The sequence below is a fragment of the Heterocephalus glaber genome, unplaced genomic scaffold (assembly GCF_053883595.1).
Source record: "Heterocephalus glaber isolate CG9 unplaced genomic scaffold, H.glaber_assembly_v1.0 deba00001531, whole genome shotgun sequence".
Classification (NCBI taxonomy): Eukaryota; Metazoa; Chordata; class Mammalia; order Rodentia; family Bathyergidae; genus Heterocephalus; species Heterocephalus glaber.
In genome coordinates this window covers 5,755,726-5,768,337 of record NW_028258329.1, presented here as the reverse complement: position 1 = coordinate 5,768,337, position 12,612 = coordinate 5,755,726, and the positions used below count along the sequence as shown (strand labels likewise).

General features: G+C 43.0%; 1 protein-coding gene and 1 non-coding gene across 2 annotated transcripts in view; one reads left to right on the top strand and one right to left on the bottom strand.

Annotated features, from left to right (window-relative positions):
• Positions 1-945: 945 nt before the first annotated feature.
• The window catches only part of Chsy1 (chondroitin sulfate synthase 1), a 61,041-nt gene continuing 49,374 nt past the window's right edge, over positions 946-12,612 (bottom strand). Inside the window, exon 3 of the mRNA XM_004852674.3 lies at positions 946-3,855. Within this exon, the coding sequence (XP_004852731.1) occupies positions 2,263-3,855 (1,593 nt within the window). The 3' untranslated portion in view covers positions 946-2,262. The remainder of the gene's footprint in view (positions 3,856-12,612) is intronic.
• LOC147824848 (U6 spliceosomal RNA) lies at positions 10,305-10,406 on the top strand. The gene has a single exon (XR_015441853.1). It is a non-coding gene; the product is annotated as a U6 spliceosomal RNA (small nuclear RNA).

Below are 12,612 nucleotides of genomic sequence, written 5' to 3'. Positions count from 1 at the left end.
CTCCGGCAGGACGGCTCTGGAGTGATGGGAGGCCAGCGGGCAGCGTCTAAGCAATGCTGGGGAGGAGCTGGGAGAGGAGCCCAAGAGCTCCAGGGGAGGCAGCATTCAATGCACAGACATCAGCACCGACATCCGGAAGAGGATTAGGGAAGGAAATGGTGAGTTTAAGCAAGAGTTGCCAACATGCTGGATGGACATTCAGCTCAGTAGGGCTGCTGTATGCAACCTGTCCTTGCAAATCCCTACAGTCCACTGTTAGGATAAATAAGAGAATTTACATGACACTGTCATCCGATGTGGATTATGCTCTTCCTTACTAGAGAATAAAATGTCTGCTTTTTTCCAAGAAAACTAAACAATCCCGCAGAGTATATGGCAGTTAGGCAGAATTACAGCAATTCTTTCTGTGAGCACGATGTTATTATGCTTGGACCTAACTGTCATTACACTGTAAATACCTCTCCCAGGAGTGTAATTCTCATTCACAAAGGCTTGCTGCCCTTGGCATCAGAGATCACACTACTTTTAAAAAATTAATTAAAAAAAATTTTTTTTTTTTTTTTTTTTTGCTTTTGGATCGTGTAGTGAAACCCTGAGAACGTTTTTACACAGAGCATCACATGGGACACGAGCCAAGTACAGATCTCAGGCCAGGAAGGAGAATTTGTACCGAGAAGCCAGAGAAGGGCCTGGACTGGCTTGGAGACCTGTTTTCAAGAACTGGAGTCTGCAAGCTGATGGAGAACAAACAAAAGACAACTTTACTCAAGGAAAACATAGAGGAAGAGGCATTTCAAAGTCAGTTTTGTTTCACTCTCAAACTGCAGTCCACAAAAATGTTTCACCCAAAGAACTTGAAAAACTTTGAGTCTAAGTTTTACTCTGTAAAGGTAACATAATTCTCCTGATAAAATAGGAATAATGAGACAAAATGGTTCTGCAAAGTACAATAGAAAAATATTGTCCACTGGTTTATTTTTCCAAATGAGCAACAGGCTATTTACAAATAAGTTGATCTCCAATGATGTGTATTAAAATGGCAAGTCTATCAACTGTTTGAAATCTAAACAAAAACAAATTTTATTAAGGCACATTTGATCTGTGAGTTGAAAACAAACATTCTGGTGTAATGACAGATTCATTTTTGTCCCCAAAACACATGAGCACCAAAACTGTGGAAGAACACTGAATATTTTAGTAAAACAGGAATGTGAAAATTAAGGAGGGGAAAGGTATTTTCAAAAGGAAATCTTTGGAGACTGGTGTACTGCAAGTAAAATATACTAACCACACTCCTGGTGCACAAAAATACCAGTAACAGGTACTCGGCAATGGCAGCGCTCTAAACCCAGGATATTCAATAAATTAAAGGGATTTCAGATACAAAGGATAAAACAACAGCAACTAAAGGATGAAGTAACTATCTCCACCAGCTCAGCACAGACAGGACGAAGGCAGCAAACCAACGGTTTCTCCCTAGTGTTTTCAGGAGGGTGTTTTCATTTGTGTAGCTTGCATACATTAGGATTATTACAATAACTCTTCTTTGCCATTCTAAATATTAATATTTGCCCTCTAAAGAGAAGGGTCAGGAAGAGAGGGAGAAGCCCATCCCTTCTTGGAATTCACACCAGGTCCATCTGGGCCAAAGGAACTGCAGGAAGAGCCACCACTGAGCCTGCTGTGGCTTCCTCCAGCCCTCGCTTACAGGCGCCTACTTGGCCTTGACCCGTCGAGTGCGGTTTAGGGGAAAGAATCAGAGGACAATGATACAACTCTTATCATGTTTCCTTTTTTACAAGTGGAACACATATTGGCTTTTTAAAGAAAAAGTTGTTGTTAAAACCAAACCAAACCAAATCAAAGGTAGAATCTGCAAGGCTAACCGGCACAAAAGAGCATTTACCAGAGTTACAGTGTTTCCATCACAATGATGCTTCGTAGGAATGTTGTTTACGTTTTCTGCATAGGACTGCAGAGAAGGGGTCTGGAAAAAATGTAAAAAACATAAAAGTTCTGTTCATCAGGTACGTTTCAAGTCAGGCTTTAACAGATCTGCTACATAATGTTCAGCAAGAAGATGTGTTCAAAGGCAAACACTGATCACATTTTTTGTTCAAAAAGCTCAATCTTAAAGGAGTCTTATGTAAGAAAACCACTTGGAAAATATATCCTTGTATGGACTTCAAAAACTGATCATACAAAAAATTTTTGAAAAATAAATTAGATAATTAAAAATGTCTTTTCCAGCAGAGCTGGACATCAGGCTGTCCTCATGGAGCCATTATTATTGCTGCTTTTACTGTAACCTGGATTGTTTTTTTCTAGCCACATTTCAGCCAACTGCTGCGTAGACCCATATGTTGATGCTTTGGAACCCAAGCACATTTTGTACTGTTTGGGGTCCAGATTGGGGTCACAGAACACCGGGTGATGGACGTGGACTACTCCCACTTCTTGGCTCCTGAACGTCTTCAGACCCGCCTGGACAACCTTGTTGAAGAGGTCCACGTCCTCCAGCCCCCACCCCTGGATGGAAACATCAAAGCCACCCACGCGGACAAGGTCTCCTTTATAAATACAAGTGATGCCGAACCCATAGTTTCTCCAGAAGCCAGTTTTCTGAGTAAAGGCAAAATGGTTGTCACTGGGAACTTTCCCGCTATAGACAATCTTTGGATCATACTGGCTAAAGATGATGGGGAAATATATCTGTTGGCCCAGAACTGTATTTGCTCGACATCGTTGCAGGAATTCCGTAGTAAACACCAGGTCAACATCACAGAAGAAGAGTAGAGACTCATTATTAAACTGAGAAGATCCTACTTCAAGGGCCAGAGCTCTTGAAAACTCTCCAGACACAGGCAAAATCTGCATGTCCGCTTTTGGATACTTGACACGGTAATCTCTCATCAGTTCAACTTGCTTGGCCTTGTCAGGGTTGGAGTCGGAATTGAAAAGTAGAACGACTAGCTTGACATTCTGACTAGGAATGAGACACGTCTTCTCAAAGTTTCCCATAAATCTCACAAACATGTCAAAACGTCCAGACAAAGGAATCAGGATGTTTATCTTCTTATCTTTGGGCTCTTTGCGCTCGTTCTTGGACCCGGGGAGCTGGAAGGGAACAAGCTTCTTCAGGGAATTGGAGAGGAAGGACAGGGAGCCCGAGTCCTGATTGATCCTGTCGGCCAGCTCCTGCGCATCCAGCTCCTCGTGTTCCCTGAACTGTATCTTGCTGAAGGTCTGCTGCAGGTATGCGTGCCTCCTCACGGGCACCGTCATCTTCTTCCCTTTGTGCTTCTTGTACAGGAGCAGCAGGTCCAGGATGTACTCCGCCCCGTACAGGGGGTTCACGCGCCGGTAGCCATACTGGATCTCCTTGAAGTCGATGATGCGGCCTCGGGTCTTGGCATTGGCATTGATCATCTCCATCACCTGCATGACGATGTCGTCCAAGGCTTCCCTCTGCGCAGAGTCCATTCCTCTTCGGGGGGGCTGGCCGTCGGCAGCCGAATACAAGTACTTTCCAGTCAGAAACTCCCACTCCAGAATCTCCTCCCGCTGGCGGGCCTGAAAGCGCATAAAGGAAGGGGGGATGCCCAACTGGAGGTCTTCCTTGTGGATCTCTGTGCTGCTATATTTGCTCATCAGGACGATTTCTCGGTGGAGCTGGATTGTGCGATGCCTCAGCTCAGCGATTTTGCGACTGAGCATGTAGCTGTGCAGTCTGTATTGGTAGGGAGGGTTTTTGTTGGGATGTAATGTGATAGCTCGGTGAATTTTACTGTTGTGGAGATCTCTAATGTACCCCTTCTTGTTCTGTTCATAATTCTCATAAAAAAGCTGCTGCATCTGTAAAGGAAAAATATTACTAACATTACTATTTAAATACCATGTGACTGAGTGTTCCCCCATTCTTACTGTTCCTTATACATCTACTAACTCTAAAGACAAAATCTAAATATTAGAAATCTTTCTAGATGGGCCACAGCACACAAAAGCTCTAGATAAAGCACAACCAACAGTGGCCCAATGGGATTAAAAGTTAACAGACCTAAACCTCTTAAAGAAACCCGACTCCATCAAGCACCAGAGTTGGCCAATAAAATTCTGTAAGCAAAACTATGAAAAAGTTTTCCTAAAAACAAGAGGCATAAACTTGAGATCACAGTGTACCAGGTGAGCATGCTGAAAAACAATAACACTTCCGGGCTCTATGAATGGCCTGAGCATCAAGGGTCCAACACCAGAGTCCACAGGAATGAACTTCCTCAGGTTGCCCAAGTCTCCCAGAGCTCAGAAAATGCCTGTCGGAGGCCAGGGTCTGGGGTCTGGGGTCTGGGGTGTGCGGGTGTTGCCTTCGAAGTGAAACGAAGTGTGAGGGCCTCTGGAAGTGAGCGCAACTCGAACACTCGCTCTATCTGTGCCTGCTTGCTCAGCAGGGGCGCTCCAGGACCCAGATGGGGCCTGGGGCCTGCAGGCTCACAAAATGCTAGCGAACTGGAAGGGCACTGACACAGGGGACCCGTGACCCTACCCAACTCTTTCCTCAGTCCTCATTCACAGATTTGAGGGAGTGTAAGCATCTGTGTCCCTTCAGTTAGGAAGGGAAGAGGTTTAATTCTTCGTGACACTCAGTTAAGGAGATGAATATTTACACTGCTTTCTGGAATGGAGAATACAATTTTGAAAAAAATCCACTGAAAATAACAATTGAGGTTGGTATCAGGTAAGTTAGTCCTTTTTTTCTTTTTTCTTTGTGGTTCACAGTTTCATTTTTTACTCATATTGTTAAATACTCTGAATAAGAGTCATATGGATTGGGGGACTCGTTTATTTGCCTCTGAAGAGCCATCTGTTTACTTCTTCCCCCCGAGGCACTGCTATTATCATAATTACAAAAATATAGATTATTATATCCTATTTTCTTTTTTTGGGTACCAGGGATCAAACTCAGGACCTTGCACTTGTGCAAGGCAGGCAGCAGAACCACTGAGCTAAATCCCCGGCCCTATTATATCTCATTTTCATTTTCTATGCAATACTGTAAACTACCAATAGATAAAAAACAGTACACGAAGGAAAAGGAATTCTTCCAAAGAATGGCTTAAAAGAAAGAAGAGCATGAATGCTGTCCAGTTGTGTGCTGGCTCCAGGCACCTTTGCTGACCTCCAGTGCCCATCAAGCCGGGTGCGCACGCAGTAAGACTGCACTGCAATGCCCTCCAAAGTGCGCCATCATTTCTGGCTTGGCTTCCCACATCATTTACAATCCTTATGTGAGTACACACTTGCACTAATCCACTGAAATCATGTCAAATTTTACACTTAATCACAAAAGGTGGTGTCTTTTTTTTTTTTTTTTTAAAGGAAATCATGGAATATAGCTCACAGTGGGCCATTGTTATGAGAAATTCCTTGTACGCCTTCGCTACCTACTGTTGACTACAGAGAAGCAAAACTTCGGACTTTGCTTTCAAGACTAAAGCTAAGCAGCCACCAGGGCCTGCCGGGGGAGGGAGGCACTGCTGGGGCAGGGCTCCTTCAGGCCCTGGGAGGTTGGTGCCTGAAGGTAACTGACAAAAACACCAAGATAAATGTCCTGCCGTAGTTTAGATGGCCATCACACTCTGAACTTTGTTCCTAATGGATCACAGGAAAGGTGCTGAATGAACTACTTGCCCCAAGCATGTTTTCTGCTCCTTTCCAACTGGGCTGGCTGATGGGTACATGTCCAAGTGGCAACTGATTCAAAAAACACGAAGAATGGCTTTAAAAAGTTCTCTGCAGATGTTAAAGCTATGAAACAAGTACAGACCTTTCACATCCTGTGAATACAGATATTAACAAGGAGCTTATAAACTCACTCCCAGACTCTGGGAAGCCAGTCTTCTGTTTCTCAGGAAACACTTGTGGGAGCCACTGGAAGCTGTGCTGCCTCCAGCAGAGGCACTACCTGCACGAGGCAGCTCCGTGCAGAGGTCAGCACTACCCTACATGTCCACGCCTGGGGCCTAGTAACTAGGCCATGTGTAGTCTTATGATGGGAAACTGGAGATGGGTATGTGCGCATAATTTTATTTCCATTTCATCTGCTTCTAATTTCCAATTTTTGACAATGAATGTGAAGAACTATAAAATTTTTTAAAGCCCCTCACCCACTTTCCAAGAATGGTTTTCCAAATGACCGCAGGCAGGTCAAGCAGGTGCCATTTCCCACCCTGCCCCACGTATGGCTCATGCTGCCAATCCCATCTGGTTATGAATCCTAGACTCCTCTTCCCTCTGGGCCCACTCAAGTCTTCATTCTTGAAGCAGTAGCAAAAAATGGCATCCTGAGAATATAAACTGGAGACTTATGGCTAAGCTAGGGGTGAGCAGAAGTCACATGATTTTCTCTTCCCAAATTATCTCTAAACAATGACAAAATATAATGACAGCAATAAACCCACAAAGGCCAAGAGAATGGACCAAGAAGAGACAGCACATAGGAGATGCCCCCAAATCCCGGTGAGGAGAGTGAAGGAAGAAAGGTGGAGAGAGAGGAAAGCCAATGGGCTGTGAGGGCCCAAGACAGATGACCGCGTGTGAAATGTGAGAACCAGAGGAAGGCCCACTGCTGAATACAGACACTGGAGGAGCTGGAAGTAGGGGCAGTAAGCAGAGCCCCAAGGTCCTCTCCCCACAGCCACAGCCATCACAGGGATGGCGACACTCAGCATCTTAAAGGCAAGTTGCGAGTTATTCTGCCACGGAGACGGTGGAGCCTTTGTCAAATGCACGGGGGACTGTCCACTAACTGTAACTAAATCAGAAACTGGCGAGTAAGAAAAATGAAAGGTTTCATCATTTACAGTAGTTATTTCTGAATACAACTGTCTACGAGTTATTTCCCCCACTCCTCTGTAGTTAGCACATAACACTGAAGGTCAGTTCTCCAGAAATTAAACACAAGTACCTAAGTAGGAATGGAACAAGAATGACAACTGAAGGAAGGAAAATCTCTGCAGACTTTAGCAGGACCCCGGGCCTCATCTCCCCGCTGCCGCCAGCACACATATTGTCACTCCTCCTCCAGAACAGGAACCTGGAAGGGTCTTTTCTGGATCAATCAGACCCGTAGACCCAGAGTCCTCCACAAAAAGTCAACCAAAATGTTGGACACTCTCGAATATACTTGTTTTTAAAAACTCAGGTACAGAACCCCCAGGCAGCTTTTCAATGCTTCACCCATAAGAGGATCAAGGGTCAGGCAGCTGAAAATGGGTTCCAATGGGAAAGATGGAGACAAAACAAAGAAACACAGAGCTTGTCACCAACAAAAACAATGCTGGACTTTTTCATTAGAAAGATTTTTTTTTTTTTTGGTACCGGGGATCGAACTTGGGGCTTGGGCTTGTAAGCCAGGCACAGGGCCACTGAGCTAAATCCCGGGCTAGAAAGGTATTTTTAAAAAATATTTTGCAGAGTATCAAATTTAGAATTGAAGATAATTTTATCATAGACACTTCAATGATCTATACTTTGGCGTATTATTTAGAAGAATATTATGAAAGTTAACAGAAGACACAACATAGTGCAAATAGGCTATTTACTAATAACAAGGTTATTCCTTGTTTAAAAAAAAAACCAATTGAAGAAACCCTTCTAAGTTGCATATAGTAACACTGATGGTTTAATTTCCAATTATAGGCCCCAAACAGCCTTTAATCTTTGTTCCAAAAAAGCACCTTCATAATCTGTGATTCTAGCAAAGCCATCTCTCCCACTGTGAGATGTTTCAGGACAGTGTCCTTCCATGGTAAATCTGAGGGGGACTATTTCCCTAGGTCATGCTATTCCCAGGACTTCTAGGCCAGCTGGGAATAGCCTTCAATGACCTACAGTTCATCTTCCTTAACAAATACCTTCCACAGTCTCTATCAGCAAATGTCCTTTTTATCCTCTGCAGTGAATGCCAACATTCTCATTAGGCCCTGGTTCCTCCCATTAACTGTTCACATTCCTGCCCTTCATTTAATACACAGCTCGGCCACATCAACAGACTATCACTGCTCTAGATGAACAAGTTCTTATTGTATGTATGCAATGCTTCATTCACTACAGAGAATTTGTTTTCCTTATCCTTTTGTCTTGGAAACTGGTTCAAAGAATATGTGGGTTGCCTAAATGTTGAGAGATCATAACTTGTGGTAGTTTCAATAGCCAGAGCCACAAATTTTTAAATATTTAAGTTAACATTTTCATATGCCTACAAGGTAGGGGTTCCAGATAATTTACTGTCAAAGCATGAACTTAAGATGAAAGAAGGAGTCTTTAATAACTGGGCCAAGACCACCAGCTTAAACAGGGCTGTCCCAGGCTCTTGGGACATACGGTTACTCTACACACCCCTATTAGGTCTTGCTTAGTTTTTCATAGGATTTGCCAATTTTCATCCAATTAAGTTCAAGGAGGAAGCACTTTGTATTTTAAAGACACCATTCAGAAAACTGAATTTTTCATGGGAATTAAACTGGGAGACTAGTGGCAAAAAAATGATAACTATATGAATGAGACTTGAACAATTAGTGCCCAATTCCGAAATCTAAACACCTGTCAGAGAAGCCAGGCCCATTACAAAGTAATTGAAAATTGAGCTTGGGAATGTTAAATAAGAACTGCAAGCAGTAATTTAACGCTTCTGCATAAGACAATAAATACAGTGATGAAACAGAAGATTTTTTAAATGGACACTTTGAGGTTTGAATAATCAATAGCAACAAGCGTAGAACCCTTATCTGCAGTCAGAAAACTGCAAAGAAAGTTTCCATCTCTGCTCCTTAGAAATGCCTCACCTCTGAGCAGTCACTTGAGCTCTCATAAACACTTTATACAAAATACACAAAGAACTTTAAAAACTCAATGAGAAAACAACTCAATTAAAAAGTGGCAAAGTCCTTAGCAGACCTACCACCAAAGAAGATATATGGATGACAAACAATGAAAAGACATCCTCTATCACCAAGGAAATGCAAACCAAAATAATGAGGTACCGTGACACACACATAAAATGATCTACATCCAGAACATGAGTCCCTAAATGCTAGACAGGATGTGAGGCAACAGGGACTCTCATTTGCTGCTGGTGCGAATGCAAAATGACAGACACTTTGAAAGACTTTGGCAGTTTCTTACAAAACTAAACATACTCTGCACTATGTAGTCCACAAACTGGCTTGGCTCCTTACTATGTACTCAAAGGAGCTGTGGGGCCGGGGATTTAGCTCAGTGACCTTGCAAGCGCAAGGTCCTGAGTTTGATCCCGGTACCAAAAAAACCCAAAAAACTTATGACCATACAAAAACCTGCATAGAGATATGTACAGCAGCTTTATTTGTAACTGCCAAAACTCAGAAGCAACTCTCCGAGGCAAACGGATAAACTGTGGTGCATCTCCTTTGACCCTAGCTTTCACAGGCTGGGGCAAAGGAAGACGGTGAGGCCAGAGGCCAGCATGAGCCACACAGTGAGATGCTGTCTCAAAACAAAACAACAACAACACCAAAAGAAACAAGAATGTGTTCATTCAGATGATGGAGTATTATTAAGCATTAAAAAGAAATGAGTTATCAAACCACAAAAAAAAATGGAGGGAACCTAAGTGCATACATTACTAAGTGTAAGAAGCAATCTGAAAAGGCTACGTACTATATAATTCCCACTGTATGATGTTACAGGAAAGGTCAAACCTTGGAGACAATAAAAAGATCAGTATCTTGCAAGGATTAAAAAGGGAAGAGAAGAAAAGGCAGAGCACAGAGATGTTCTGCATGACATGACACCGGAAATTTTTCTAAATTCAAAGGATGTGTAAGACCATGAGTGAACGCCCATGTAAACTACGAACTCAGGGTGATAATGATGTACCAGGGTAGGTTCAGTGCTTGTAAGAAACATCCCACTGGGGTTCAGTGTTGCCTATACTGGGGAAGACTGTGCATGTGGGGATGGGGTATTTGGGAACTTTCTGTACATTTTGCTTACTTTTGTTGTGAATTTAAAACTGCTCCAAAAATTAAAGTTTTTTAATTTAAATAAGGAAACCAATTAGAAAGAAAAAAACCTGTCAAATTATTCATGTTAAGTAGACTCTAGAGGAAAAATTATTAAGCCTTTTGCTGTGGTCCATCCATCCACTCACTGCTTTAAGCAAAACAAAACCTTTATAAAAATACAAATACGTGGGCCGGGGATTTAGCTCATGGCGCTGCGCCTGCCTCGCAAGCACAAGGGCCTGACTTCGATCTAACAAACACGTGCTTGCTTCTGTGTAACACACACTAAAACTGTAATGATACAGAGAAGATTACATGGCCCTGTACAAGGAGGACATGTAAATTCGGGAGGCTTCTGTGTTTCATTACCATCAAAGGCAACCTGAAGGTCCACTACATGACACACGGGACCAACAGTAACTTGGGTCACCATGGGAGGAAGCTGGCCATTGAGAACACAGTGGCTCTCTGGTACCTATGGATAGAAAGAGTCTCAGGAATGCTTCCAAGGAAATCCTGTGCCCCTCGGTCCGCATGGACCCGGTGGTGTGAAGCAGTCAGCATGCTCTATGGCGGCCTGACCATGCAGACCAGTGACGCCTGGGAGACCCAGAGCGGCAGCATTACCACTCTTCCTGTGTCCCTGAGGACTAGCTCCGTGGTGAGTGACACCACTGTCTCCACGATGGATGACTCCAGGCAGGTGTCAGGGCTGATGCAAAAAAAACCCAGGTGTTACTGACAGTGTTGCCAAGAACCAACTGCCTCACTTGCTGGAAGAAAACAAGATTGCTGTCAGCTAAGTTCAAGAAGTCTTGTGGAAGGAGAATGAAGATGGAGCGAGGCCTCTAGAATCTGTGCTTTATTTTGGTTTGCTTAAAGAATCCATCTCCTCCGGTTTTCTTTTTCTTATTAATATGCAAATGATGTTCAAGGTTGTGACCCAACCTTGGGCATTCAATTCAGACCAAAACAGATTTAAATTTAGAAAGAAGCACGTCTTAGAAGTAGCTTTATTACTTGCAACAAACTATACGTAGCAGCTTCCTATAACCTAAAGTGACTCTTTCCAAAGACTCACCTGTGTCAAGGTGACCCACAGTGGAAAAGACAACTACTTAGCCTAATTGTGACAGTGAGGTATTGTGTACTTGCAAGGCAACTATATATGGGTAAGTGGACAAAGGGCTGTCATCTATTTAGGGACCCGTTTGATATGGCTCCCCCGATCCTATACCCATCTTTTGTTTTGTTTCAATGTACCTAAAAGGAAAAAACAAAATAAAAGAAAACAACAACAACAACAACAACAACAAAACATCAGAAAACCAAGGTTGCAGAATTAACAAAATTCCTTCAAATCTTAGGACCACAAGTAGATGCCCTCGCATGGATTTACTTGGTTCTTAGGGAGCCAGTGTGTGTGCTGCTGTCTGGAGCCCGAGTGCCAGCTGCTCCCCACAACTGCCAGATCCTTCATCCTCCTAGGCACAGGAGAGGTGCGCACCCGAGCGGGAATTCACAGGTGACTTGGAGTGTGCCAGGGCCTGCACTATTGAAGAACTGTGGAAGAGGACACAACTTCACATGCTCTTTTTCTCTTTTTAATTTTCTTGGTGCAACTTAAGCCAAGTAATAATGATCACTGCCCGAGTACTGCAAGGAGGGAACAGGCAATATGAAGTTGGAACAGGAAAGCCCTGGGTGTGAAAGCTTTACTTTAACTACCTCATTTAGTTTTTCTTTTTGTAGCCATAGTCCCTATTTTCCAACCACTGAAGTATTCCTAGGCCCCATCTTAAACCTAAGAGTTGAAATACTGGTGAGAAAAGCTACATGTTCAAAACGTCTTCATGATTTCTTTTTTTAAATCCCCCTTTGTACACGTAATCATACTGAGTAATGATGATAAAACGTTGCTCTGGCAGTATGAGGAAAGAGATAGAAAGATGCGATTTCTGGGTAGAGAAGTCTTTTCCACTGTGAAGACCCTGACTGAAATGAGGATCAAGATTGATACTGGAAGTTTTCCTCTTAGTTATTGCACCTGACTTTACAAACTAAAAAAGTCTTTTTGCCAAGTTGTACCTTTCCTTCTAGAATTATAAGAGAACACAATAATGGTGCATGTTTACACTGTGGAGTGGTTATTGTTATGTGGACACACCAGTGGCTTTCTCGCTGTTAAGCTAAGAACACCTTGTGAATGTGTGAGCTATAGAGAAACCCCTTCCTGTAACTGCACTTGCTGAAAATAAATTTTGGAAATGTATCTGTCTGCTGGAAAATAAATTTGGAATGCATATATAATTCCTTCGTGGAAAGAGGTAAGTGGAAACAAAATGCAAGTAAGAATTCACAATGGGTAATATATTGTTTTCTAAGATAGTAATCTAAACTAACAAGCCCTATATTAAAAAAAAAGGAAAGCCACGTGTAAGTTGTGCACCCCCATAGTCCCAGCTACTCAGGGGATTTAGGTGGGAAGATCACTCGAGTCCAGAAGTTCAAGGCCAGGCTGGGCAATACAGTGAGACCTTGCCTCAAACAAGGAGAGGAGAGGAGGGCAGGG